Raw genomic sequence first — 27,397 nt, forward strand, 5'->3', positions numbered from 1 at the left:
CTCGTTTTCCCTTCCTTTTCTTCTTCCTCTTTCATAAATATTTCTTCTTCATCTAAACCAAAGCCAATTCGATGAATAGAGTACTTAAGATAGCTTCTCCTTCTTCTTCTTCTTCATCGGAAATTTAACCAATTGGGGGAAGAGAACATTAGCTTAGTTATAGAAGAAATCTGCTATTCCTCCTACTTATTTTCAAAAACAACCCACTCCCTTTCTTTGTTTTAAGGCTAGAATATCTTCAAAATATAATATATATTCAACTGTTTGTTGGACATATATCTAGTCCGATTATCGTGATAATCTTCCCCTTTTTAACAAACATCCGCCTCGCAGTAATTCACACATTTATAAAAATTTCATTCCATGAGTAATACTTTTTAACATGAACTATACAATTATTATAGAGCAATGCGTCATTTTTTACTTCCTTCTTCAGTTTTTTGTTTCTATTTGGATCATTTTGTATTATGATTTTCCGATCTGAAAGTTCTTTGAACGGAGGAGGAAACGGATGAAAGATGCGATTTCATGAGGCTGAAATCACGCCATTTCTCTGGAAGTTTCTATCGCGATCCAAAGATTTCCTGGAATTCCATTAAAGTTTAGAAAAGATTAAACTTCAATCTATAAGATAAAATATATATTTTCAAGGAATTATCAATATTCAGCATTTCAGAATATTCAGAAAACAAGAAAATTGTCTTCTTGAGAGTGTTCTTTTCTAGATTCAGAATGACATCTGAGTTCATCTGAAAGCGTCATTTCACACGCGTCTCTGTTTTTCATAGCTGGGAAATTGTAACTAAAAAACTGAAAACAAAACATTTAGCTGATGAAGTCAGAAGTAACAAAGAGAATGAGACCTTTTCGCCGAATGAGTAATTTTCCATTTCGCAATATGACGGTTCTTCACGAATTGCTTTGGATATTTACAACAAATCCATTAGCATCTCTGATGAAATCTCCGGTATTTACTTTTTTATTCTTTAGATATTTCTGCAAATTGCGTAGATGTCCTCTAAATGTCCTCTTCCGAAACGGAGAAAGGTGGTCGGATCGAACTTGCACTCCTAGTTTCTTTTTCTTCTGAATTCCTCCCACCCTTCCATCATCCCAAGAGACAGTTGCTCAAAGAGCTCCATCGTCTGCTTATTCTATCCGTTCCAAAACTCGTACTCTGTCTTTTTCTTTTTCTTCATTCCCTTTCTATGTCTATGTCTCACAATTCTTTCTTCCATCATCAGATGTTTTCAAGTCCTTGCTTCGCGTCAGCTCCTGACACTATTCTCTTTTTCTTCCCTACTCGATTAATCCTTTCCCTTCTTCTCGCTTCTGTTCCTCTTGTCCATGAAACACTTTTTCTTGATAACGTTCTTATCTTTTCCAGTCAGAAAACCCCGCCCCTTTTCGTTGCCCCTGATAACCCTCCTCCCACTCAATGTCTTTCCACAACCTCATTCATTCTCTTTTCTTCCAGTCATGACCGCTACCACTTCAACTTCGACGTCTTCTCACCGATTCGCTTCGGAACCACGTCCACCAACTCTCACCAAACGTCGTGATGATCGTATTCGTAACTTCAATTCGTTTGATGACATCACTGAGTCTGAGGAGGAAGATATTCAGGTGAGAGATAAATGAAAAATAATAACAATTGTGTCGTTTCCACATGAAAAACTTGAGTGGGAATAAAAGAAAAGGTACCGAATTGGAGAGTCTTTTCCAGAAAATAATGCTTCCTCTTTCTAAAAGAAGGAAATGATGTGGAACCAAAAAGAGCTTTTAAGTGAGATTTGAAAAAAATGAAACCCAGATTTAAAGCATTCGAAAATTTGAAAGCATTCGAAAATTTGAAAAAAAAACAAGCAATTTTCAGAATTTCTCAGTTTTCTTTCTACAAATTCAGTACACTCGTACCCACTAGTGGTCCCATATTTTCACCGGAAATCGAATGTTTTTGTTTCGAGATCACAAATCTTTTTTCTCGTTCACCCTTATCTCAAAAACCTCTTGAAGCATGTGAGAATACGACACAGATAACCATAACTATCGCATTTCCTTCTTTTGGTTATTTACTGTAAATAATCTGAAAATAACAACAAATTTGGGTCTCCACTCCCGCAGAAATCTTGATTTTTACGGGGATCAAGGGTCAAGTTTTCTTTTATTTCCAGTTCCTTGTTTTTTTATGATGATCTGAAAAAGAGAAATCTTAAAGATTGTTTACCAATTGGAGACAGGGGAAGAGAGAAAAAGTGAGCGGGAAATGCATTATCTATTTGCATGAAGACAATGATATTGTCACCATTTAGAGAAACGTCATTATGTGATGAAGGGGGAAAGTACGATTGTTACATAACAGGAAATATATATTTTATTACAGGAACCAACCAGCAGCAACAGCTCAACTACTTCGGAAAGATCTCCGTACGCAGTTTATGAGCAAGAGAAATTGAGTGCAGCTAAAATGAGAAGCTTCTCACTTACCAATAATCCATTCTTGTCTCCAAAAGCGATCAGGTGAGCAAAGAAAATCCTTTTCACTTCCTGATTTTTGACAATAAGATGAACATTGTAACCATACAGGAATCATCAAAACAAATAAAAACTTCTTCTGAAATTCGATACTTTCGTTTTTTTGTTTTCTTCTTAACTTTCTTCCATTGGATCAGTTTCTTCCTGGTTCCTTATTTTCTAAATGACGTAAATATTTTTATGAGAAATGTATCTTATTTGGATTAGGCTTAACTCTTGCTATCAATAAATGTTTATCCATTTATTTCGAGAAAAACAATGAGATAATCCTGAGAAATCTCACAAAATCTTCTACTAATTCCATCCATTTTCAGACAATTCTTCCCACCGACTCCTCGTCTTTCTCGAGGATTCTCTGATCCAGTTGTCCGTCGTAAATCATCACTTCCAACCATTCTCTCATGTCATTCACCTGATCATTCTGATGATTTTCTTGGTCTTCCACCAATTCCAGAAGCCACAACTCCAGCTTCTCCATCTACAAACGCACCAGCCAATAATCCATTCCAAAGGAATGACTCGACATAATTATTTTATTTTTCAGTTTTTTCCCAGTTTTCAATTTTTATGACAATGCGAGTAAATGATCATAAATAAATGGTATTTTTTATTGTGTTTGAATTTCGAAACATTACAAAAAACCGATTTTACAAAAGATATACAAGAGATCACAAAACACATTGAACACAAACGTTATCATACTCATTTTCCGACTCCAAGTCCTGTACCAACTCCAACTCCATCTCCAGTTCCTGGTGCTTTCACTCCAACTCCTCCATTAATTCCAACAATACCACCTCCTTTTGCGTTTGGATCATCTTGTCCACGACGGAAAGCTTCTGGAGTCTTCGATCCCATAATACCCAAATCAAGTCCAACTCCAACTCCCACACTTTCACCCATTCCTGGAATTGGCCCCACATCGACACCCCATCCAACTCCGACTTCGAGTCCCGGAACGGCTCCGACACCGAATCCGAAGTGACCGTTTACATCGACATGTCCAACTCCCTTGTCGGTTAACGGTGGTCCCATGCGTGGTCCTGGTAGTCTATGGAAGTTTGGAACGTTGCAGAATGCAGCATAATCCTGAAAATGATCAGTGAATCCGAGAATTCAATTGAAATATTCAAACTTACTTTACAGAACTCAACAAGATCAATTCGGAGGGGTTTACTCGGTGCACAAGTGTACGCAAACATCGCTTTCATATCAGAACAATATCTTCCATCTTTTGGATGGAGACCAGGATAGACACGATAGACAGAAGGATCATGTCTCTGCTGGTAGTACTGGGTATATGGAGATCCATAGTATCCACGGTGATGCTTATGATGCTTCTTCCGATGTCTTCTTCTAGAATATCGTTCTTCGTCGTAGTCACGAGAAGATGGAGGAGCTCTGGAAACGGAAATGAAACAAGGGAAATCTTTACATAAACATTTTGTTCAGAATAAAACAAAGCGTATTTTTTGTAGACTAGAAGTTCAGGCTCTATTGAATCTCCCAGTTCCAAATGATTCGATTAAAAGCATATTCATCTCAAAATTGTTGGAATTGTCTATTGAAGGGAGACTGGAAAATTAGAAAAGTTTAATATTAGGAAGATCACAGAGCGGTTTTCGGCTGTGCAGATGTATTTAATATTCTAGTACACAACAATACTTATTTTTTTTTGCAATACGAGTATCAATATATTCAAACTAATTCTACCTTGTAGAAACTTGTTCAAACGGATCAGCAGCAACATCTGAACCTCCAGAAGATCTGCCTGAAGTACCCTCTTCTTCAATGAATCCTCTATTAGAATGTTTGGAAAGTTCTTCCAATCTATCTGCACTCAAACCATCTCCGTTGATGATTTTCGAGCTCTGAGCTTTATTGTTTCCATCTGAAATTCAAGTTTTCGTACGACGTCACGTCCCTATGCTAATTGATTTCTCGATTGTATTGTTCTTATCATGATTCGATAATGTTCAGAATCAAGAGATTTGAAGAAGGAACTCACTTGATTGACAGACTTTCAGATGTGGTTCAGCTGCGCACAGTTCTATTTTCGAGAAGGAAAGAAAGTGTTCAGATGGACGTGCTGAAATAAGAAAAGTCAATTTCTGATCACTGAACATAAAACAAAAAGTATGAAACCGTTCGAGGCATCACTCAAAGAACAGGTTTCCACGTCATCGAATGAAATGCATCTGGACTTACCATCCACAATCCAAAAAGAAAATACAGCTAACAATAAAAGGTTGTTACCCAACGGTATTGACCGCATTTTTGTTGTTAAAAAATGATTGACTGATAGATGAGAAACAGTTGCGCGAGATGCGACCCTACCGAAAGGTATGTCTCAGCGTCTCCAACTTCTAGATGGTCTTCTTCAGTTTATCATTATTGAAGTCATCAGCCTCAGTGTGTGACCATTGTTAGTCTTGTGTAACTTTCTTTTAGAGAAAAAGTTTTTTGTCTACAAAAACTACGAGACTATAGAAAATGTGGTTTGGGTAATAAATTAATTTCGATTCGATTGATTGGACCGGTGAATATGTGGAAAACTGAACAAGCAAAGTTCGGAAGGTGGAACATTTGACGTTGAAAGAGTTGTTTCCAGATGAAATAAACGAATCATTAATAAAGTTCGCCTTGCTGAAAGAGAAACAACTTCTCCAGAAACCCTGAAATACCAGCTGTAGTTGACAGCGTACAAGATTCTCGCAGTGTATTCAGTGAGGAGAATTATGAAACAGAAGAGTTACATCCTTAATTTTGAAAAATATTATCTCTCTTAACAGTATTGTTTTTTTTATATTTTCCTGCACATTTTATGGCATTTTAAGCATTATACCTTCTGGATTTTATTAGAAATGCAAGCCTACACAAAGTTTCTGGCTACTGTGTTTAATGCAACGCAAGCGCGCTCCAACGCACATTTAAAATTTCGGACATTCGAGAAGAATTTTCCACCACTTTTCTATGAAATTCTGGAGTTTCTAGCCTTTTTATCGTTTCTTTCTCTGACTTTTTGTTTAAAAAAAAATTTGATAATATTTAACTCTGTAGATTATTTCAATCAAAAATTCATATTGTTGCAACAGGGGGCTTGGTTAGGCCATTGTTTAAAAATTCTGAATTAATATTCTTGTCATTCAAGTTGTGATTGTTGCTTTTGATAATAAAATTCGCGCATTTTCCAGCAAAATGCTTCCAGTCCAGATTCTGAAGGACTCTGCTCAAGAAGAGCGTGGTGAGAGCGCTCGTCTCAGCTCATTCGTGGGTGCTATCGCCATTGGAGACCTTGTGAAATCCACACTAGGACCGAAGGGAATGGTAAGCGAATGAGAGTCGAAAAAACTGTTTCCAGTTTGACTTTTCTAGGACAAAATCCTTATTAGTGGAAACCCTGAAAGCGCCGGAGGTATCAAAGTCACCAATGACGGAGCTACGATTCTTAAATCCATTGGAGTTGATAACCCAGCCGCAAAGGTTCTTGTTGGTGAGCTTTTAGAATTTCTTTTATTGAGACCCCCGGGCTGATTTCAGACATGTCTATGACTCAAGATCATGAGGTCGGGGATGGTACTACTTCAGTCACTGTTTTGGCTGCTGAACTACTCAAAGAAGCTGAAAAACTTGTTAACCAACGCATTCATCCACAAACCATCATCACTGGATACAGACGTGCTCTTGGAATCGCTCAAGAAGCACTGAAGAAGTCTAGCATCGAATCTGGGGACAATATTCGAGAGGATCTTTTGAAGATTGCTCGCACAACTCTTGGTTCAAAGATTCTCAGTCAACACAAGGAACACTTTGCCCAACTGGCCGTAGATGCAGTTCTGAGACTGAAAGGATCCGGAAATTTGGATGCTATTCAAATCATTAAGAAGCTTGGAGGATCAATGAACGAGTCTTATCTTGATGAAGGTTTTCTTCTTGAGAAACTCCCAGGAATGTACCAACCAAGAAGAATGGAGAAAGCAAAGATTCTTATTGCAAATACTCCTATGGATACCGACAAGGTGAAAGTCTTCGGATCGAGAGTCAGAGTGGATGGTGTTGCTAAAGTTGCGGAACTTGAGGCTGCTGAAAAACTCAAGATGAAGGAGAAGGTAGTTTTTTCCTAAGAAAATTCATAAAAATTGACATATTTTCAGGTTGACAAGATTCTTAGTCACAACTGCAACGTTTTCATCAACCGTCAATTGATCTACAACTACCCAGAACAGCTTTTCGCTGACGCAAAAGTGATGGCTATTGAACATGCGGATTTCGAAGGAATCGAGAGACTGGCTCTTGTTCTTGGAGGAGAAATCGTGTCAACATTCGATTCTCCAGACACTGCTCAGTTTGGATATTGTGAATTGATTGAAGAAATCATGATTGGAGAGGATAGGCTCCTTCGATTCTCTGGAGTAAAGCTTGGAGAAGCGTGTTCAGTTGTTCTCCGTGGAGCTACTCAACAGATTCTCGAAGAGTCCGAAAGATCTCTTCATGACGCTCTCTGTGTTTTAGTAACCCATGTGAAGGAATCCAAAACTGTTGCCGGTGCTGGAGCCAGTGAGATCCTCATGAGCACTGCTATCGCAATGGAGGCTCAGAAGGTTGCCGGTAAAGAAGCTCTTGCCGTTGAAGCTTTCGGAAGAGCTCTTGCTCAACTGCCAACAATCATTTGCGACAACGCTGGACTTGATTCGGCAGAGCTGGTCACAAGACTCCGTGCAGAGCATGCCAACGGACGACATAACTTCGGAATTGGTACCATTATTCGTTTTGAAAACATTTCTAAAAAATTGATTCAGATATCGAGAAGGGAGAGATCGCTGATGTGACCAAGTTGGGAGTCATCGAGTCGTACAACGTCAAATTGTGCATGGTTTCTTCTGCTGCGGAGGCTACTGAACAGATCCTTCGTGTTGATGCTATCATCAAAGCTGCCCCTCGCCCTCGTGCACAAGATAACCGTCCATGCTAAAGTATCCTTTGAACCTGTCACAAGATCTTCACACTATTTTCCTTTTTCAGCTTTTAATCGAGTGCTTCAACACAATCGTATCTCGTTGTCTACTTTTTTCTCAGTTCTTTTTCTCATTTTTTGATGGAATTTGATACATTTTTGTTGCTTTCTTCTACCTATTTTACTTTTTCTCTTTATTTGCCCCCTTTCCCCGCTTAATTTTTGAGAATACCGCGTGTTTTTGCTTGTTGATTTGTTTCTTCTAAATAAATGGAGTGCGATTTTTGCCAACTTGAATAGAGAACTTTTATTAAGTTACGGTCTGAAACTGAATACTTGCTTCAAATATAGAAACGCTGAAGTCATAATATTGTTTAGAATATGTTCAAAACCGTACCACGTTTGGTCAGGTCGCAGGGAAACTTGCTGAAGGGAATCTTTGGTAAAGGCGGAGAAAAAGAAGCTGTGAAGCATCTGACCGCCGAGGAACAGGAAAGTCTCCGTAAAACTCTTCCTAGTATTCGTGCTCGAGAATCTACTCAAGTTCAAGTTCCCTCTGAATCTGTTACCGACTTCGACGATGATATTTTTGAAAATCGTATCGATCAGGATTCTATTCGAGCAAGAGGATTCCTAAAATACACCCAAAGTTATACTCCGAGTAACGAAGTGAAAAACCAAGTACTCAAAACGGCTTCCGAGTGTCTTCAAAAAGCTGGAATTAGTTCGGAAAACGTGGAACAATACAAGTTCGTTGAAGGCGATAATTCTTTGAAATTTGAGCTTATCAACCGGTTGGGAAAGTCTATCAAACACTGGCCAACCAATGGAAAACTTCTACATCTCGAAACCGTAGCTGACGTAGTGAAGTTTTATCAAGAGCCTGTCAAAAATATTACGAAATACACAGAGTAAGTTGAACTTCATGATTATTGAGCATCTCTATATTGTCAGAATGGCACGTGACGAAACAAAACCGAAAAATGTGTCGATAATGGAGCAAGCAGTTCGTTTTCATCCAGAAGACACCCATATGTATCACGGTGGTATCACAGCTTTCCCGGGCAGTGGTGGTGAAGTGATCTCTCTACGTCAAAAGAGACTACTTCGACAATTTCAACCAAAGAAAGAGTGGTTCGATTACGATGACCTCGTACGTTATGCGCATAAATTCAACATTCTTATTACTATTTTCAGACTTTCGATTATTCTCGACCTGATAAAAGCATGCCGTGGGATCCAGAAGTGGCTAAACAAATGGACAAATACACTGATAAACGATACAATCTGAATACAAAACAGTTTACAAGAATCAAGCAATAATCTTCGTTTAATTTAGTTAGAGAGTAGTTAATTTTCAAACCCGTTATTTTCTATGTTCACGATAGTAATACTTTTTGATCTACCTTTTTTGTTGTTGTAAATAAACGAATTTCTACAGACGTGTTGTACTTTACCCTTGATCTTTTATTCCAGCGGAAAGCTTCATGCTACCCGGGTTATTTTGTTTTTCAAAATGTTCGTTACGTTTCTCTCTGCTGCTCACTCTCTCACTTCATTTATCCGGGGTGGCTGCCATTCGACAAAAAGCAGTCAGTCGGATGGTCAACGGTGTGTCTTTCTTTTTCTTTTCTGTCAGTTGGCGAGATGGTTTCTCGGATTCCACAGACAATCTGCAAAATATTGGCGGCTGACCCACGGTAATTTTCTGCTGTGCAATTCTAAAACAGTCTTAGACTTTCCGTTGTTCTTTAATGGATCTACCCACGAAGAAAACTTGTACCATTTAATGCAATTTAATTCTATTCACGAATGCAATTTAATGCATTTTTTGCATTTTTGTGCCATAAAAATGCATTATTTTGCGTTCGTGGGTAGATCCATAAATACAATATCATTGCTTTAGAATACTGTAGACGATACTCCGCTGCGAGACCCAGACTTCTGTAGCCATGTGAACATATATTTTCTAGCCTTTTTTCTACCTTGATCGTTGATGTGTTTTTTTTTGTTTGGAAAATAGTATTTGGATTACTTATCAATTTATCAGAATTCGTTCTGGTCATATCAATTGATTTTGCCGTTTTTTGAAACATTGACCAATGAACATAAAAAGACTCAGTGATTCGCTTAGAATTCCCTCAACACGGCACTTCTCTTCAATCTGAAAGTTAGTGCATGTCACGTATTTTGAAGAAAGGCAGCCGCGGAGGCGCCTTTTTTCCCAACGGCAGTTGTCGATATCTTTTCGCCTCTCCATCTCTTGTTGTCGACTATTTTTTGCTCCAGCTCCTCTTGCCGTTGGCGTAGCGTCCAAGAAAACTGAATCTAGTTTCCAAAATACTATTATTCATATCACAGTTCAAGTGTATGTATATCGGTAGCGATTTATCGGTTTTTCAACTCGAATAACCCACTGCGTCTCAACGTGTCTTGTAGTTTTCGGCCTCGAAAATGGGTTGGCCCAGCGATTCGATTGAACGAGCGCTCAAACCGCTCACAAACACATCTCGCCGGCAGCATTTTCTCTGTGTCTCGTGTCGCGACGTCTGTCTCGTTAAACTCTTTCGTCTTTCTGCGCCGTCTGTTGACGGCGCCGCCTTTTCTCTCGCACTTCTTCACCCCATCTCACCCCAAACATTTCATCTTTCTAGTTATTTTGTTTGTTAGTTCTTGTTTTCCGCATATTTTCGAGTCGTTTGATAAACCTAATTTCATAATTTTTAGGATGCCAATCACCAAGATTCACGCACGTCAAATCTACGACTCCCGTGGAAACCCAACCGTAGAGGTTGATCTCTTCACCGAAAAAGGTTAGTAGTTCGAACAGAGTGACGCAATAGAACGCGGATTATGACGGTTGAAATGATGTAATTTTCAGGGGTTTTCCGCGCTGCCGTGCCATCTGGTGCCTCAACTGGAGTTCATGAAGCCCTCGAGCTCCGTGATGGGGACAAGGCTGTTCATCTTGGAAAGGGTGTTCTCAAGGCTGTAAGCAACATCAACGATAAGATCGCCCCGGCTCTCATCGCCAAAGGATTCGATGTTACCGCTCAAAAGGATATTGACGAGTTCATGCTTGCTTTGGACGGTACTGAGAACAAGGCCAACCTTGGAGCCAATGCCATCCTTGGAGTATCATTGGCAGTGGCCAAAGCAGGAGCTGTTCACAAGGGCCTTCCACTCTACAAATATATCGCCGAACTCGCCGGTACCGGAAAGGTAGTTCTCCCAGTTCCCGCTTTCAACGTTATCAATGGAGGATCTCATGCTGGAAACAAGCTCGCTATGCAAGAGTTCATGATCCTTCCAGTCGGAGCCTCGAGCTTCGCTGAAGCCATGCGCATGGGTTCTGAAGTCTATCATCACTTGAAGGCGGAGATCAAGAAGAGATACGGACTTGATGCTACTGCAGTCGGAGATGAGGGAGGCTTTGCTCCAAACATCCAAGACAACAAAGAAGGACTTGACCTCCTCAACACTGCTATTGACAAGGCCGGGTACACTGGAAAGATCTCCATTGGTATGGATGTTGCTGCTTCCGAGTTCTACAAGGACGGAAAGTACGACTTGGACTTCAAAAATGAGGCTTCAGATTCATCGAAATGGCTTTCTGGAGAGCAACTTTCTGAGCTCTATCAATCATTCATCAAGGAGTATCCAGTCGTTTCAATTGAAGATGCTTTCGACCAAGATGACTGGGATAACTGGGGCAAACTTCATGCTGCCACTACCATTCAGCTTGTTGGAGATGACTTGACAGTCACCAACCCTAAGAGAATCAGAACTGCCATTGACAAGAAGTCATGCAACTGTCTTCTTCTTAAGGTTTGTTTCTGTCGTTCTAGAGACATCATTCAAATTTTATTTCCAGGTTAACCAAATTGGATCCGTCACCGAATCTATTGAGGCTGCCAATCTCTCCCGTGCCAATGGATGGGGAGTTATGGTCTCTCACAGATCTGGAGAAACCGAAGATACATTCATTGCTGATCTCGTCGTCGGACTCGCTACTGGACAAATCAAGACCGGCGCCCCATGTCGTTCAGAGCGTTTGGCCAAATACAACCAGCTTCTCCGAATCGAAGAAGAGCTCGGAGCTGATGCTGTCTACGCTGGACAAAACTTCAGAAACCCACAAGTGTAGATCACTTTCTTCTAATCTATAAATACTGTGTATTTCCTCCCAAGATTACACTCGTCTTCTTTATTAGCGTCTATTTCACTCACATTCTTCTATTTTACCATGCTATGATTTGATGTAGATTATTTATTGTACCATGAAGATTGAGCGCAGAATTTTTTTAAAATAACATTGTTGCAACGAAATTTGCCATCGTGCTCATTTCGACACAATGTATGTTATATATTTTAAAAACTGTAAACGATCGATCAGCTTGTGTGCCTCGACATGCAAATATTTCAGTAAATAGTTTCGGTCAGCTCCCGGTTCAAAACTAAAAAGACTCATCCCATTCTAAAGCGATGAGGTATATACAGACGCGTATATACAATAGTTATCGATTTAATAGTAATCTTGTTTTTTTTTGTTGACAACTATTCCTATCGCAATGACCGCGAATTTTTGATATTTCGAAACAATGCGTTAACTTTGTTGTTTTTCTCGGCGGGAAACCTTGCGACTGTTATTTCTATTTCAACAATTTGTTGCGAATTGGGAAGTTTTTTCTATTGGGCCTATACGCATTAAGTATTTGTGGTTTTTGTCTAACCGCGCATAGGCCCATATGCGTTTTGTCTCTCATTTAATTGACTAACTGACGCGTTCTCCTTCATTGACTTCGGAGATATTATCTCTTTTTACTTCATAACAGTTTAATTTTTCAGAAGTAATAAAGGACAATGAATAATCCGGAAGAAAGCGCTGTAAGAGATGTACGTTGAATTACTTTATAGTCTGTTCTTATTGATTATTTTACAGCTCGGCCGATTTGCACTCGCCGTTCTCAATGGCATGGTCGACTTGCAGAATTCAGCTGCTGAGCTGATCCGATATGAGTTCAGCTTCCGTACAGTGAAAGGTTTCTGGAGACTGACAGAAATAACAATACATTTTGTCTAATACAGATGTCATTCGTCGTGGCTCGGAAGATCCTGAACTGATTAATCAGATTTTCGATCACATCAATCATCTGGTTATCTACTTGAATGAAGAGATTGTCGAAACCTCAAGAAAGGCGACGCCTGTCGGAATGGAAGATCGTCATTTCACCGAACTTCAGAAGCGGATGCAGTTGATGTACGAAGTGTGGCTTGGAATGAAAATGAACGAGGCCTATCAAGTTCCAGCCCTCATGAATCATGTTGAGGCAAGCAGAGAAGCAGTCAAGTATGCATATGGAACATGCGAAGGTGAAAACCTTTTTAATTTTATTTTTGGGTGAAGCAGTGAAAAACTTTACTTTTACAGACTACCATCGTTGGAAGAAACTTCCGTCAGAGCTCCGAGAGTTTTTTCTTGATGAGCAGAAAGAAGTGAAATCGGCGGTTGAAGAAGCCGAACCAATAATGTTTGCTCGTGAAGACGGTGTCGTTTCATCAATTGCTCACGAAAAAGCGAATTCTGATGATGAAGGAAAGAAAAAACAATTCGTTGCAAAAACCGAAAAGGTAGAGACACCTAAAAAGAAAAAGAAGCGAAATAAGAAGAATAAACCGCACCAATAACTTTCAAACGTTCGTGTATCATATCCGGCGAGTTTACCCCTAAACCACTTACATTTCACGCATTTGTACACAATTTTTCGACGCATTTTAATTGTGATTATCCCTGCTTTTAATCTTATCATGATCATTCGATTGAGTATTTAGGAATTATTTTATTTGACTTATTCAGTATTCAAAATAAACATTTTCAGCTTTGTGTGTGGTCTACAATGCATTCTAAACAACATAACGCATAGCAATCTGGTTTTTTCCAGGTTCTGAGCAATTATCGTGCCAAGAATCCGGACTACAAAACAATGCGCGAGTTGATAAATGTGAAGACAAAGTACCGATTGGAGGGAATATACTGTGACAATCTCATTAATGAGTGAGTGTTTCTTACCTCATGTCTTTCATGCTAGTTGTTTTCAGATTCATATCTGTTTGGGATATGGCGACAGATCCTGAAGCCGTCAATCCAAAAGAAAAGTACGCATTCACCGCTCTACTCAAAAAAGTTTTCTTGATGATGGTGGACAAACGCAGAAATGACTTCGCAGCAAAACTTTTCGATAAATACAACAAAGACGCTGGTGTACTGCCGTGTTTAGAAAACTTTGTTGAACATTTCCAATCTGGTCTCACGGAAGCCATGAATCAGTTGCCACTAGATTCCAACGTTTTGAGCAATAACATGGAACTATTTGAGAAGACAAAGGATCCAGTAACAATATTCCATTTAAATCTCCAGTTCAGCCCTTTTTTTCAGATTATTTGGTTTCTTCTCGTATCTCCAGCATACACTGTCCAACAACTTCTGACGATTTGTGTAGACAACAAAGGATACATTGCCATCATCAATCGCATTTTCCGAGTGTTGCCAACTCTCTTCGAACGCTCTATACACGTAACTCCATTGCCATTCGAGGAAGAGGGAAAGAAAGAAAAACTTCTGCTAACAATCCTCCACAGAGTTTTTATGATTGGAAGAACCACATGGAAATCGGCATCGCAATGGGAAAACGCTGGAATGATGACAATGTCGTTTGCAAAAAACAGAAATCGAAAAGAAGGACAACCAGAAAAAGCTGAGAATAAGGCGTTGCTTGATCCATTTTCACTAGTCAATTTCGCTTTGACTGAACTATTGAAGGAGCACAGGAAACCGCTGAAGTCAGTTGAAATTTTCGTCAAGATGTTGCAACGTTTACTGGCCAATAATAACAATGCACGGATGTCAAGCAACTATATGTTCGCAACTTCGTTTAATGAAGAAGGAGAGAATACAATCTCAACACCAATATTAGTTCATTTGCTGTTTGAATTGCTAGCGGAGTATGATGAGCTCTCAGTTGAAGTTTGTGATGGTGCAAGAGATGTTCTCAAATCGGTCTCTAGTCGCATGAGTTCTGGACAAGTTGTTTTCGACCCAGATACCTGCCACTATCTGACAGATGACAATTTCAATAATGCTCCTTGGTGGATTAAGTATGCTCTCTATACATGGTTTTCAACTGCTCTTCGTAACCCTAAAAAACAAGTTCCCTCGGGAGTTTATAAGACGATTCCAGAACAATTTCTAGACGAATTCGACCAGATAAAGTTGGATGAGACGGCTTCACTGCCGGACTGTTTCATGCGGTCTCTTTTCGAGTTGGGACTTTTTGACGTTGAACTTGCGATTGAGTTGTTGAAGTTTGGATACGGCATAAAATTTGAAGCATCTGTTGTTGAACGAATGGCTCTCGCTTTAGTGGACAGCTACGGGAAGAAGATGTCAAAACGACAAGGAGGTCTCGAGATTGGTAAACTGATCACAGCAATGTTGGAAACATTTGATCCTATTCGGGAGTTGGCACCACTCACTGCATATTGTACATGCTATCTGGAAAGTCTGAAGAAGATAGAATACATTCTTGTTCTTTTTATGGCTGCTAGAATATCAAAAGAGAAACAATTGAGTGCCGCAAAAGTGAGAACTGGTGAAATCAAACAGATAACGCAAGACGAGTTATTTTGTCTGAACGAAATCGCCGAACAGCTCATGGACATTTTCTGTGAGACTACAAAAACTCATATTGAACGAGAGGTTCGTACAACGTTCATCATTAATGTTACATTTTGGTTATTTTCAGGCCAGTGAAGTTGAAAAGCTCAGACAAGAAGCAGACGCACTTATCTTTTCTCCAGGTTGCACACCTGATCAATTCAAGGCATTAATTGAAAAAGAAGAACGAGAACAGTCATTGACCCTACAACTTACCATGATTTATCTCAAATGCTCTCATTTCTGTCGTCTCTATCAAAATGTTCCAATTAAATTACAACAATTGATGAACTCAACTCTTGAAAAACAGTACACTTCTCAGAAGTTGTTAGCGAAAAAAGTCATGGACGATGTATTGACGGAACAAAGAAAGGTTTTTCGTAGTCAAAAAACATAATCCTATCAAAAAGTTTTTCAGACGGAGGTTGTTTACGCATTTGTAGAGCAAAAAGGTGTTCCAATTGAGCCAAAGGAATTGGATAAAGAAACAGTCCAGCCGGTAAAACCATCAGATTTATACACCCCAAAGCAGCCAACACAGCCATCAAATGTCGAAAGCACTTCGGCAGAAAACCCAATGTTCTCTCACAGTAACGGCGGTGAGTTTCTTTGTAAAATGTTTCGCTTTGTGAAGTGTTTTGTCATGTGCTGTTCATATTCCAGATAAACGTCAAGGAAGAGATAACTATGCTGGCAATCGTGGAAATAACCGCAGATTTGACAACGATAGACCATCATCTTCTCGTGGAAACGTTCGAAGCGAGCGTTGCAATTCGTACCGTGGAAGCCGTTGGCACCCCGTCAACGACGTTCAGACTTTTAGTTCTCGGGATAGAGATTTTGTTCACAAAAAAACCAAGAACGCAACGAACAGCGACTTTGAACGATCTTTTCCCCGTGACCTGAAAAATTCGTACGATCAGGATAAACTCTATTATGAAGACAGAAGATCACCCTTCAACTCGCCAGCTGGCAAAATGCCAGACGACGTGAGAAGATACTCAGAGTCGAAAGACTCAAATTATGATCCGTGGGAAGACCAATCACGCCGTTTTACATCTGAATCAGATTATTCACACGATGACACTGAGAACAGGTAGAGCGTTGTGGAAATTTTACAGAGATAGTTTTTGTTCATGTATAGATAAGGTAACGTTTTCTCAAATACAGCTTTCAGATACCTCGATCAAACGATTCGATCGGTTCGGAACTTCTCACAGCGTGATCAGCAACAACGATACTCGAGACCAGGTACATCCAGCATCACGCCTCCAAAAGCCTCGGAAAGGAAACAACCGAAAAAAGGATTCGCTAGTGGAGAACCCAATCGCTACCAAAGCAACACGCGGAAGCCAGCAGACAGGAAACATCGATACACATCGCGTCAGTTTTTCGAGCCCGCAGTCCTGTATTTTACTAATTTTCAGACAGCTATGAGCAAGAAGAGGAAATGATAGATCAACTTAAGCCTGGGCAGCCCGAACGAGAAGATCTTGCAGATGCATTGGGGTTAAATAATCGCGAGCAAATTCCATCAAATTCGCGGCGTGGTGGTTTCCATCGTTAATTCTGACCCATTCTTGTATAAATTCTTACCGATCTGTTACTTCAAACGACTGTTCTCAATTATTTTTCATTCCCATTCTTTACTTTAATTTTCGAAATCTGGTCTTGTTTTATTTTTCCTGTTAGCTCCATTACCCCTCACTTCACTTTCTAAAAAATGGTTGTGATACGCCACATACCGTTCCGCATTATCTATGGTGATATAGTTATTACCATTCGTTCTCACGCTACCAGGGTATCTGTCAAGAGCAAGTATCATTCTAATTTGTATTTCTTTTTTGCACGAAATAAAATATCCAATCTATAGAAGAAACAATAACAACTTCATTTTCTGCTCAAGAGTTAACAAGAATAAGTATGATAATTGGATAAAAAATGCGAATAAAAATGTTGAACATTCAGATGTCGAACAAGACAATTAGTGGGTGGCGATACAACAACAGTAAGTGGATTACCTTCGGGAACCATTATGCGAGATACTGAAAAAAAAGTTAGAATTGGTTAAAATGATTTTTTTAAACTTATACTACAACAATAACACACATTTCAATTTGGCATATCTTGTAAACAGAACTTCCCTTTTCAGAATAACTTAAAATAAATTACGAATTAAACTGATTAGGGAAGGATCAATTATCAAAAACCGCCAAATACATATTCACAAAGAAGCTAGTTACAATTTTCATGTCAGTTTACATGATCTTTTAAATATGAGAATGGTAAATATATATAAAACATTTGAAAATCATCACCAAATGAATGGGTTCTTGCTGGGTTTTTTCGGCTTCCCACCAACTTCTGTCTCAACAAATTCGCCGCCGAATGATGGACCGTACCAGACTGAAAATGGAAAGAGGATCAAGAGTAGAATGAAGAATACGACTAACCAAGCAATTCTTGATCAATTCTGATTGGCTTGATAACTCGATAATAAATTCGTCCACTTGTTTGGAAGGCAACCATGTTCTGTTCGTCCTCATCTGGAAAATTGATAGTATTATCAGTTGTCATTTTTAAAAGTAAACGCACGTCTCGGACTATTAATGTATCTGAGCCAATTCGATCTCTGGGGATCGGAACCATCAATGTAAATTTTTTTGTCGCCGCTTTTAATAAGCCAGGCGTATCCATCTTTATAAAAATCGCTTTTTCTATGAACACGAATTCCTTTGTAAGGTCCAAACATCATTCCTACTGGAATAAAGACCTCAGCAATTACACCGAGTCCTGCGTTAGGAAGCCTTGATGCTTCAATACGGAATAAGATTGGAAGAGTTTGGTGTGAGTAGGGTAATAATGACATTTCATCCTTTCGGGGCTCGCGATCCGGAATTTTGTATAGTGGATGTATGCGACAATATGGGCGGTAGAATTTATTACATCTTTCGCAATCTGTAGATAATGCCAAATTGCAGATAAGCTTAATATGTTCAAGGCTTCTTACGGATATCTCTACTCTCTTCATAGGCAGAGTCTGCGATTTCCGTTCCTAGACTTTCGACTTCATCTTCTAAATATTGAATATAAGTTCGCAAGCTTCACCTCACAAGTTTTCACCTGAAATATCTTGGATTTCTTTATGCAACTCTTTCACGAGGTTGCGAGATTCAATGATGCTGATGGCGCCGTCTTGGAAATCTAACACCAGTTTATATGATTTCTGAAAGTTACTTTGGTTTATGAAGTGTTTTTTCGTGACAGAGTCAAAAACTCACTCTCTCTACTTCCTTTTTCACCGCAAACGTGTCCGGAAATCCGAGCCCCGGGATTTCTATGCCATTCATCTGCAATGATAAATTTTTTCGAAATTCTATTTTTCCGAATTGAGTAAAGCTCTCACGAAAATTACTGAAAACCGGATTCGTTCACATGATTTTGTTTTATTATCCGAGCGCGTTTGCAGTGAATAAATACGCGGTTGTTTAAACACATACGAGAGTGAAAACGTTCAGCTGCACGCTGTACTGCGCTTTAGAAAAAGTTTTGTGTTTTAAATAACAACTGCGTAGGTATTCACTGCGAACGCGAAGAAGACACTGAAAACTATCTCAGGACAAATTCTCGTCGATGCAATGAAACATTATCTTTAAAATTAGCTATATTTTAGACACGAAAAATGTGGCATTCAAAAACAAAATGGTCTAAAACAGCAAAATTACAAACAGTGTAGTATTCAGTTCTCACGTTTAATGTTCGTTGCCTCCCTTGATTACTGTTTTCCAGTCAGGACCCGCAAGACATTTGATGAAACGTGCCTTTAAGTTACTATTTTCTCAATTTGCAAATTAATTTGCTTTTTCAATCAGAGACATCTCGTTTTCCATTTGCAGAAATGCGGAAACAGTTGCTTCTCGCGGAAATTATTATTTTAATTGTTGCTTGCACCGCCACTAGTAACAATCTGCTATCTGTTGAGGAGATCCTCCAGACAAATCAGTATTTACTCATCGCTCAGCAAGACGGTGTGACTTATATTCAAAGAAATGTGACTCGTGGTATTTGCCCACTGTTTATGTCGAAGACAAAGTAAGATAGTTTTTCGAGGTGAACTCAATGTTTTAAAAATTACAGGAAGTCATTCCACAGCGATTTTCGTCTCGTGGGCATCCACCTAATTCGTGACCCTCTAGCTAGAAGACCACCTCTACTAATGATTATCAAAGATGGTAAATCACATTTCAGTCTCCAAATGCTTGCTCCCAATGTAAACGTCTATCCGTATTATATAATAAATCACTACTACTTTTCAGGTCACTGAAATCTTCCAAAATAGTGGTCCGAGCGTAGCAAGTTTCTATGACAAAAGCCAAGGTTTTCGAATTGAGATTGGTCACGCTGAAAAAATTGTAAGTGACAGACGAAACTGCAAGTATATGAAAATATAAACTTTCAGAAAACGACACTATTTGATTCAACAAGTCACATGCTCTATATTGAATTATTTATTTCGAACAAATTCAAAATGATGCAATATTTCGTCCAAAACCTTTTCACAAGTAAGAAGCAGAGTTATATTCAGTGTATCGGAAATACAGTTGCAAAACTCAATGTTTCCAGATGATATTCGTCTTCATCGCGTTGGTTTGTATAGCCAAGATTCATCAAGCAGTCGCTATGATTGGGAGGAAGATCACTATAATAAAAAGTTTTACTATAAAGAAAAGGTGGACAACGAAATAGGGCTGTTTGAAATCCCAATGGGTGCTCTAATTCGAACTGCTTACGAAGGTGAAGCTGGTCTGAAAATAGGTAGCCTAACCTGGGACGGAACGCTTTCAGGGTATGTTGGTTAATTTTTGGAATACTTCCGAATGTATTCCTTCAGAGCAAATGGAGGAGCATTCTACACTGTAAACACGAATCGTCAGGGTAACACAACTACAATCGATTCTTCACTTGTGCCTACATCGCTAAGCGCCGGGTTCAGATGCAGTGTTAATAGAACAAGCTCCGAAGTTCCTCTTTTCAATAAACTCGTAATCGTTAGAAATCAAGATTACTGTATGCTCAGAGATGGATCAAATTATGACGCCGATGAATGTGCTCACGAGCAAAGAAAGTTTCTCGGTTTGGAATCAGTAAGTTGATGATTCAAACAAGCAATGAAAATATCATTTTGTTTGAGGAAGGCGAGTCAATAGATATCGTGAAATGGCTGCTGGTCACTTGCATCATAATGTTCATGATTATCATTCTCCTTTTCGTGTACATTTACTGGCTGCGTTCAACTTTTGTTTCAGACTACGATAGAACTCATCCTAATGAGGTTTGTTTCTTATCAAACTAATATCTCTAAATTTATTTTAGTACGAGACCGAGGCATCACTATTCGTGGCCAAACAAAGAAGTTTCCCATCAGTTTATCAAGATCCAGCTCTTCTTGATGTTTCTGTCGACAGATGGAACTGACTGTTGCTCTCTTTTGTTATTGTTATATTTCTTTGAGACAGATCTCTCAATTTTATCTCGTTTCCCTACACTGTTTCATCTATGAATTTTATTTGATAGTATACTGAATACCCGTCATGCATTTTCTTTTTATACACACTTACTTGGTAGTTTTATTAGTTTTCTTTCTAATCTGTTCCATTCTTCCTCTGCATAATCTATTGTACAGCCAGTTCTGAAATTTTGTTTTCTAATTTATAGTAAAGGAGATAACGGATAAACATTTCAAAACAAGAAGAAAAGAGTTCATTAATTTAATTTTCAACCAGAAATAAATAGAAATTAAAAACAAAACCCTGTGATGGCTGATAAGAAAATAAGTCAATGGGAAATGGCCGAAGGCGCACCGGAAAAGAGGATCCGTAAGAGAAAAAAGTCAAAACAGAAAAGAAAGTTGGAGAAAAAGTGAGATCAAAAAATGGAAAGAAGCAGAGCAATATAGAGAGAAATAAGCAGATCAGGACATGCTTGCAATTTCATATTTTTGTCGTCGAACGATCAGAACCACAATTGTTGTTGTTATTAGAATCAGGGCCTAAAATACAGAAATAATGAAATTTTCATGAATCAAATGAAACTGACCATTGTCAACAGTATACTGATAATGAGAACTGATCTGAAATCTGCGCAAATACGTTCTCCTTCAACAGATTTCGATTCAGATGAATCTTCAATTGGGGCAGATTCCACGTGGATATCAGGACAAGTATTTTGAGAAACAGTGTCAATTTTCGGTAAAGAATCAGTTGGCGTCGTTACATTTATCAATTGAGATATTTCCAGATTTTGACTTCGAACATCGATTGATGGAAACTGGGAAGAAGAATCCTCTCTGCAAACGGGTCATTTTTTGTTTTCTCAGAATAAAAAATACCGTTTTCTTCTCATTAAATCGCATTTCGGTTTCGGACATTCTCCAGTTGGAAGTTGTGGATGAAGACGTATTTGACATGCAAAATAGACAATTGAAGTGTGAGAAACACCGAATACTTTCACAGAAGCTCCGACATGAGTACGGTTATGATATTCGAGTTGTGGCATGATTGATTCGTGTTTTGAGCAACCAGACGAATCGATTACTTCGTGAGTTTCTTCTCCTCCAATCAATTGACAACTCTCTATCATAATACATGATTCCTGGAGTGAAAAGAAGATGAAACATGAAGAAATCAGATGAAAAATAACTCACATAGACATTTTGACAATGCCACGAATGATAAACATCTTGTCCAAGAGCCAATCTTCCAGCTGGTAAACCATCAGGAGATGATAAAACTTCATAAGAACAGCTGGGTCCTTTTGAGTCTGTCGGTGGAGGTTGAGGAGATCCAATTGCCAATGAATTCGATGTTCCATTCGTTTTCTTCTGATGGAAACATTGCATATTAAAGATTCGATCATCGACTGTTGTGAATTCCGGATGGAATGAAACCGAGAGAGAAACTTCGAGAATCACTCCAGTTGGATGAAGACTTCTGAAAAATTATTTTTATTTAAAGATAAAGCTTAAAGAAAATTTTATAGCATTTCAATCTTTCACACGTAGTTTTCTTAGTTTCTAATACCGAAAGATAATGTGTCAGTGGTGTTTGATTAATTTTTCTAATCCAATCTATTCGGACACCCTTCCCGTATTCACTCAAATAAATGACCAACCTTCGTCTCGGCACCATACATTCCTCATGGGGAATCAGAATCTCAATTTGATTATTCGTTACGAGACTCTGGAAATGTCAAGGGTCTCATAAAATATTATTCTTTTTTATATTCATCCAACCTGGAAACATGATTTATCCGGAGTATACTTCACATCCACATGCCCCAAAAATGTGGATTTCGTTCGAAGTTTCACGTAGATCGCATCGGCTGCACAGCTGAAATAAACGTATTTTTTAGAAGCTTTCTACATCAAACTCTGAAAATTTTTCAGAAGAAAACAGTTTATTCTTTTGCAAAATAATGCATATCTCTACCTATTTGCCATAAAAGTATTCTTCTTCTTTTTTGTTATTTTGAAACGAAATCGAGTTTGAAACCCCTTGCATTCAGCTCGTCCCAAAATTGAATCAGGTTCTTTTTCTTTTCTACCTTATCCTTCTTCTTTTTCTTCTTTTCCTTTTTTTCATTTTCTTGATCAACGGTCATTTCAGATCCACATTGAAATATACTTTTGCACTCATACAAATATGTAAATCGGACTGCGATTTTAATATAAAATACTCGAAAAGATGATGAGGTTTTTACGGAATACGAAATAGTATTTGGAGCCAAAGAGACGCAGAACAAATGTTTGAGCAGGCTCCTTTTTGGTTGTGGGTCTTGTTATTTGGTATTGCATGGAAATAAAATGAAATGGCATTCGATTTCGACCCACTGAATGACAGCTTCCGACGGGTTACATGCTTCCGGAGCACCAGTCAAAATATACTATAATGTGTGACAAGAGACCGAAGAATTTATTATTTTCTTGTATATGAAACATCCAGATTTTCTGGTTTTAGTATATTTACCTGTACTGTGTAAATATGCTCAAGAGAAAAAAGTTTTTTAGGGAGGAGAATCTCAAGTGAATGAAAAATGGAAATTTGAGAAATATAGCAAACAATAAGTATTCGAAAATCTGAAGTTGGCAATGAAATTCATCTGATTCATTACATACGATATTACTCTAATTCGAGAATTTTAGTAAGGATTAACTGTAGGTATAAAGGATAAATTAGTACTGGAAAACGGTGTGAATTGGGAAAACTCTGTTCAGTATATGGCTCTCAAATAGTTATTGATTGGAAAACTGACATGTTATTTCATTGAAACAAGTACGCAGGTAACCGTAACCTCATCTGTGAAGTTAAATCAGAATAATGCGAAAATGTTGCAAACAATTCATAAACTTGTAATAATTTGTTTCTATGAACACTATAGCTTCTTGATTGTTTTTGAAGTCAAATCGTACTTTGTTTACCTAAAACCTATCCACTTTTTCAAAAGATTACTACAGTATGAGATGTCATTTCGCAGCTTCTTCTTCTTCTTCTTGTTTTCTTTCTCCTTTTTTCCACATCTTATTTCTTTTTCTGTCTCTACAAAACTTCCGTTCAGAAACCCATTTCATTTCCTTTTCTTCCTAAAACCACTGCGTCTCTTCTTCTTTCACACTATTTCTACATTCCGTTTAGGCGGTCAAATATGCAAATGTGATACTCTTCGCCTTTTGGAAACCCCTTTCGAAGCCATTAATCCTGCGCATTGTGACACCAAACGTACGAAGCTACGGCACTAAAAAGATAGAGAAAACAAAACAGATATGCTCCAGAAAAGATGAAAAGTGGGATTGAAAGAGTGTATACGATTGGAGTTAATCTTATGAATTTTCTCGAATTAAACTGAAGTCTCTCTTTCTCCCTCTCTCGACTACTTCCCCATTTCAATAAAATGAAAAAGCTGACTAACCTGACTGTTGGTTCACCCAAAACCTCGTTTCTTGGTAATGTCTCTTCTTCTTGACACTTGATACCAGGTCCATCGAAACATAATAAAAGAAGAAGAAGCATTGAAAATCGCCAGTTCATTTCCAACCGATTTATATGTGCTTTCTTTTGGTGCTACGACCACACGGGTCGGCTCCAATTTTCGTGTCTGCGCCGGCGAGAGCACGATGACGGCCACGCCCACAAAAACGTTTATTTTGGTGTGAAGAGAAAGAAGAAGAAGAGATAATGAAAGAAATAGAGATTTAGAGAAAAGTGAGAAATGAGCAAAAAAGAGGTGTGAAATCAGATGAAACTGGAAAAACTCAGAATAGAAGAGAAGAGGTGTGTGGATGGAATATTAATGGCTTTGTTTAGCAATTGGTCGTTGACGGATCTGACTGAATGAAAAATCTTCAGATTTTTAAACAAAAGACGGGTAATTTCAATTTTACTGTTTCAGAAAAGTAACTTTTCCATTTCCCTAATTAACATCTTTTTGAAAACTTCGTTTCCCTACTGAATGCTACATTCAATCTCTACATTTTCCTGAACAAAAACAGTAACCCACTCAAATTTTGTTGCCAACTCGTCAGAGTTTGAGGTTTTACAGTTTTGTTCTAATTTCTATCCAAAGTCCAGAGAAAAAACAGCGAATCCGTTCTCTGATTCGATGTAAAAAGGGAAATGTCGGATAGTTCAAGTATGGAAAAGTATGGAAAATAAATACTTTCTTCTTCCAAAAAGTGACTAACGGCAGATGTTACGTAATTTGTGTCATTATCTATACTTATAACACTTGACAAATATTTGCCACGAATGTCGGAAATTTACGACGGTTTCTGCATTAAACCTCATAGAAAAAACACTTCTTAAACTGATTTTTGAATCGAATAGAGGTTAATCAGGATGGAAAAAAGATAATATATTCAAATGAAGAAGGAATAATGTATCTACTTAGAAATGTTTTGAGAGAAGGTTTGGTAGCAAAACGTGTTATTCAGAATGCTTGAAGTAGAAAAAGAAGTTTTAAAAATAGATAAGAACTACGGAAACATACAGAATACTTCACGAAGAAGAAAGAAAAAAGAATAACAATACGAGAATAAGAATAAGGTTACGAATAGAAAGAAGCACGGCTCTTCTTTTCACTGCCTTTTCATCTGAAATGTGAATCCTTTTTCTATTCTCAGTTGACTGAAATTAGATTATCTTTGTAAAAGAGGCCTTTCTACTACTTTTTTGTCCAATAAATATGACATAATGAATTCGTAATAGTGATTGGAATGGATAACGATGAAGAAGAATGTTTAGGAACAACAATAAGAAAAGACAAGGTGATCAGATGAATGGGCGGTACATACTCAGAAAAAAACGGTCGGAAGAAGTTAGGAAGAAGATGGAGAAGGAGGAGGATGAAGCTTGCGCAATCCATGAAGATAAACGGGATTGTATGGAGGGAATGAAAACGAAAAAAAGTTGGAATATTTGGAGAAGAAAACTCGAAAAGTGTCAACTTTTGAAACAAATTATGGGTAGTCAAACAGTCCCAGAAGTCTTATTTTTCAACTAGTTGAGAATGGAAATGAAGAAGTTGACACATTTCAAAAAATGGTTGATGTTTGGAAAAAAACAAAAAGGAATACTTTTCTGAGTGACATTCCCCAAGAGAGACTTCATGATGGAGACAAATGTCAGTTTTTGATGATCACAGATTTGAAAGAATTATTTGAATTTTTGTGAATTTAGAGACAACGCAAGCTTCTTTTTCTTTCTCCATTTTCGGGTGTCGAAATAACCGAATTCCTGTCGAGATGGGTAACGATAAGAAGAAGAAGTGTTGCGCAACGGGGTCTTCAGAAGAAAACGTCAACGACCTTTTAGAAGAAAAACGACGGAGGGAAAAGCTGAATGAATAGTTAAAGCAGGAGACAAAAAAAAACGAGGAAACCATGATAATCGAATTATACTTTTTCGTTTTTTTTAGTTTTGTTCGTCTGCCATTACCAACCATTCCTGCAACCATGAAACTATCAAAAAGTGCTTTGCCGTGGAATCATTCAGATTTTATGATTAGTCCTTTTTCTCTGTGTAAGTAGATCATAAACTCGGAACAATTAACTACGGCTATTAGGTTTCTAATGACGAAATTACGGGGGATTTCCAATGGGCATTTGTTTTTTGTTGTAATCAGTGAGGAAATTGGGTGTAAGATCATTCATGGAGAGACTGGAACTGTATGGAGATATGGGAGTGGTGAGAGAAGAGATCAATGAGCATGAAGGAGATAGAAATGGATGGAGATTTACAGTTTGAGATTGAAGTGTATTTCGTTGAATCAAATTAACATAAATCATAAATATGAGGTCAATCAATCAATTGAAATGTATTTTCAGATTCAAGAGACTTAATGATGATGCTTGACATGAATTAGAGATTTCAGGCAGTTCGGTTTGATTCGAAAATTAGTTGAGAATCGTTTGAAAATGCTGGAAGTCATAAAGACTGTATAAATTCATAATGAATTGAAAATGAGTATGGATTCATTCGGAAAAATTAATGAAAGTTGTAAAAAATGATACAATTTAACTCTGTGTGTTGCAACTAAACAGTTTCCTTTTTCTCGAGATAGTATAGTGGACTGTTGGATTTCCAGTTTGCTTTAATAAAATCGGTCATTCTATCTCTTACTTCTCTTCCAAATCCTGAAGTAACTAGTTACCATAACCTCTATGCTTCTCCTTCTTTTCAACCTCTTCCAATTGACTTAACATATTAATGCAAAAAGAGAAAAAGTAATCGTAAAAAAGAGAGAGAAATGGTGTCAAAGAGAAAGAAAAAGGAGATGTGAAGCATAAATGGAAGGCAACTCGGTCGTCAATAATTAACCGAAACGCAGAGAGTTGTGCTCGCCTCCGGAATGAAAATTCCTTGACTTGCCCTCTGTTGTTTCGAGACTTTCGAGCCATTATTCATGCTTCCTGACTGCTTTGCATATTAGCGGGAGATGAGAAGCAAAGAGAGGGGACGAATTCGTTCTCGGATGGGTATAGAAGGCGTCGAGGAATAATTAGTAAGGAGAAAAATAAGAAGAAGAAGACAGGAGAGCTCGTATTTCCGACTGATGAAGGATATGTGACATGACAGTTGAAAAAGAAATGGGTGTTCTGGAGTTGGAAGAGTAATCGAAACTACTTTAATATTCTAATAAGA

General features: G+C 38.2%; 9 protein-coding genes across 9 annotated transcripts; 6 read left to right on the forward strand and 3 right to left on the reverse strand.

Annotated features, from left to right (window-relative positions):
* Positions 1-1,479: 1,479 nt before the first annotated feature.
* On the forward strand, positions 1,480-3,063 carry GCK72_005624 (uncharacterized protein; the record flags this gene model as incomplete). Its single annotated transcript, XM_003116964.2, has 3 exons — positions 1,480-1,626; positions 2,384-2,520; positions 2,850-3,063. The coding sequence occupies 3 exons, from the start codon at positions 1,480-1,482 to the stop codon at positions 3,061-3,063; spliced, it is 498 nt and encodes a 165-aa protein (XP_003117012.2).
* A 174-nt stretch (positions 3,064-3,237) lies between these two features.
* On the reverse strand, positions 3,238-4,810 carry GCK72_005625 (uncharacterized protein; the record flags this gene model as incomplete). Its single annotated transcript, XM_003117347.2, has 5 exons — positions 3,238-3,624; positions 3,675-3,936; positions 4,249-4,426; positions 4,544-4,624; positions 4,744-4,810. The coding sequence occupies 5 exons, from the start codon at positions 4,808-4,810 to the stop codon at positions 3,238-3,240; spliced, it is 975 nt and encodes a 324-aa protein (XP_003117395.2).
* Positions 4,811-5,733: 923 nt separating this feature from the next.
* GCK72_005626 (uncharacterized protein) lies at positions 5,734-7,507 on the forward strand (the record flags this gene model as incomplete). The annotated part of the gene is made up of 5 exons (XM_003117412.2): positions 5,734-5,862; positions 5,911-6,028; positions 6,076-6,644; positions 6,690-7,290; positions 7,335-7,507. 5 exons carry the CDS (start codon positions 5,734-5,736, stop codon positions 7,505-7,507), a joined length of 1,590 nt encoding a protein of 529 aa, XP_003117460.1.
* Positions 7,508-7,870: 363 nt separating this feature from the next.
* Positions 7,871-8,812, forward strand: GCK72_005627 (uncharacterized protein; the record flags this gene model as incomplete). Its single annotated transcript, XM_003117261.2, has 3 exons — positions 7,871-8,400; positions 8,444-8,642; positions 8,687-8,812. The coding sequence occupies 3 exons, from the start codon at positions 7,871-7,873 to the stop codon at positions 8,810-8,812; spliced, it is 855 nt and encodes a 284-aa protein (XP_003117309.1).
* Positions 8,813-10,217: 1,405 nt separating this feature from the next.
* Positions 10,218-11,636, forward strand: GCK72_005628 (uncharacterized protein; the record flags this gene model as incomplete). Its single annotated transcript, XM_003116782.2, has 3 exons — positions 10,218-10,302; positions 10,371-11,317; positions 11,364-11,636. The coding sequence occupies 3 exons, from the start codon at positions 10,218-10,220 to the stop codon at positions 11,634-11,636; spliced, it is 1,305 nt and encodes a 434-aa protein (XP_003116830.2).
* A 716-nt stretch (positions 11,637-12,352) lies between these two features.
* On the forward strand, positions 12,353-16,770 carry GCK72_005629 (uncharacterized protein; the record flags this gene model as incomplete). Its single annotated transcript, XM_003117477.2, has 12 exons — positions 12,353-12,385; positions 12,432-12,531; positions 12,578-12,862; positions 12,921-13,120; positions 13,432-13,544; positions 13,589-13,880; positions 13,926-15,245; positions 15,292-15,576; positions 15,622-15,802; positions 15,867-16,299; positions 16,381-16,586; positions 16,631-16,770. The coding sequence occupies 12 exons, from the start codon at positions 12,353-12,355 to the stop codon at positions 16,768-16,770; spliced, it is 3,588 nt and encodes a 1,195-aa protein (XP_003117525.2).
* A 450-nt stretch (positions 16,771-17,220) lies between these two features.
* GCK72_005630 (uncharacterized protein) lies at positions 17,221-18,553 on the reverse strand (the record flags this gene model as incomplete). Its single annotated transcript, XM_003117191.2, has 7 exons — positions 17,221-17,248; positions 17,522-17,609; positions 17,657-17,749; positions 17,799-18,161; positions 18,214-18,279; positions 18,327-18,429; positions 18,485-18,553. 7 exons carry the CDS (start codon positions 18,551-18,553, stop codon positions 17,221-17,223), a joined length of 810 nt encoding a protein of 269 aa, XP_003117239.1.
* A 548-nt stretch (positions 18,554-19,101) lies between these two features.
* On the forward strand, positions 19,102-20,678 carry GCK72_005631 (uncharacterized protein; the record flags this gene model as incomplete). The annotated part of the gene is made up of 8 exons (XM_053725265.1): positions 19,102-19,295; positions 19,341-19,473; positions 19,520-19,615; positions 19,663-19,765; positions 19,827-20,049; positions 20,095-20,347; positions 20,395-20,535; positions 20,583-20,678. The coding sequence occupies 8 exons, from the start codon at positions 19,102-19,104 to the stop codon at positions 20,676-20,678; spliced, it is 1,239 nt and encodes a 412-aa protein (XP_053589459.1).
* Positions 20,679-21,174: 496 nt separating this feature from the next.
* GCK72_005632 (uncharacterized protein) lies at positions 21,175-24,268 on the reverse strand (the record flags this gene model as incomplete). The annotated part of the gene is made up of 7 exons (XM_003117096.2): positions 21,175-21,252; positions 21,300-21,549; positions 21,592-21,854; positions 21,907-22,192; positions 22,374-22,441; positions 22,495-22,591; positions 24,168-24,268. 7 exons carry the CDS (start codon positions 24,266-24,268, stop codon positions 21,175-21,177), a joined length of 1,143 nt encoding a protein of 380 aa, XP_003117144.2.
* Between the last annotated feature and the right edge of the window lie 3,129 nt (positions 24,269-27,397).

Source organism: Caenorhabditis remanei, chromosome II (genome assembly GCF_010183535.1).
Source record: "Caenorhabditis remanei strain PX506 chromosome II, whole genome shotgun sequence".
Taxonomy (NCBI): Eukaryota; Metazoa; Nematoda; class Chromadorea; order Rhabditida; family Rhabditidae; genus Caenorhabditis; species Caenorhabditis remanei.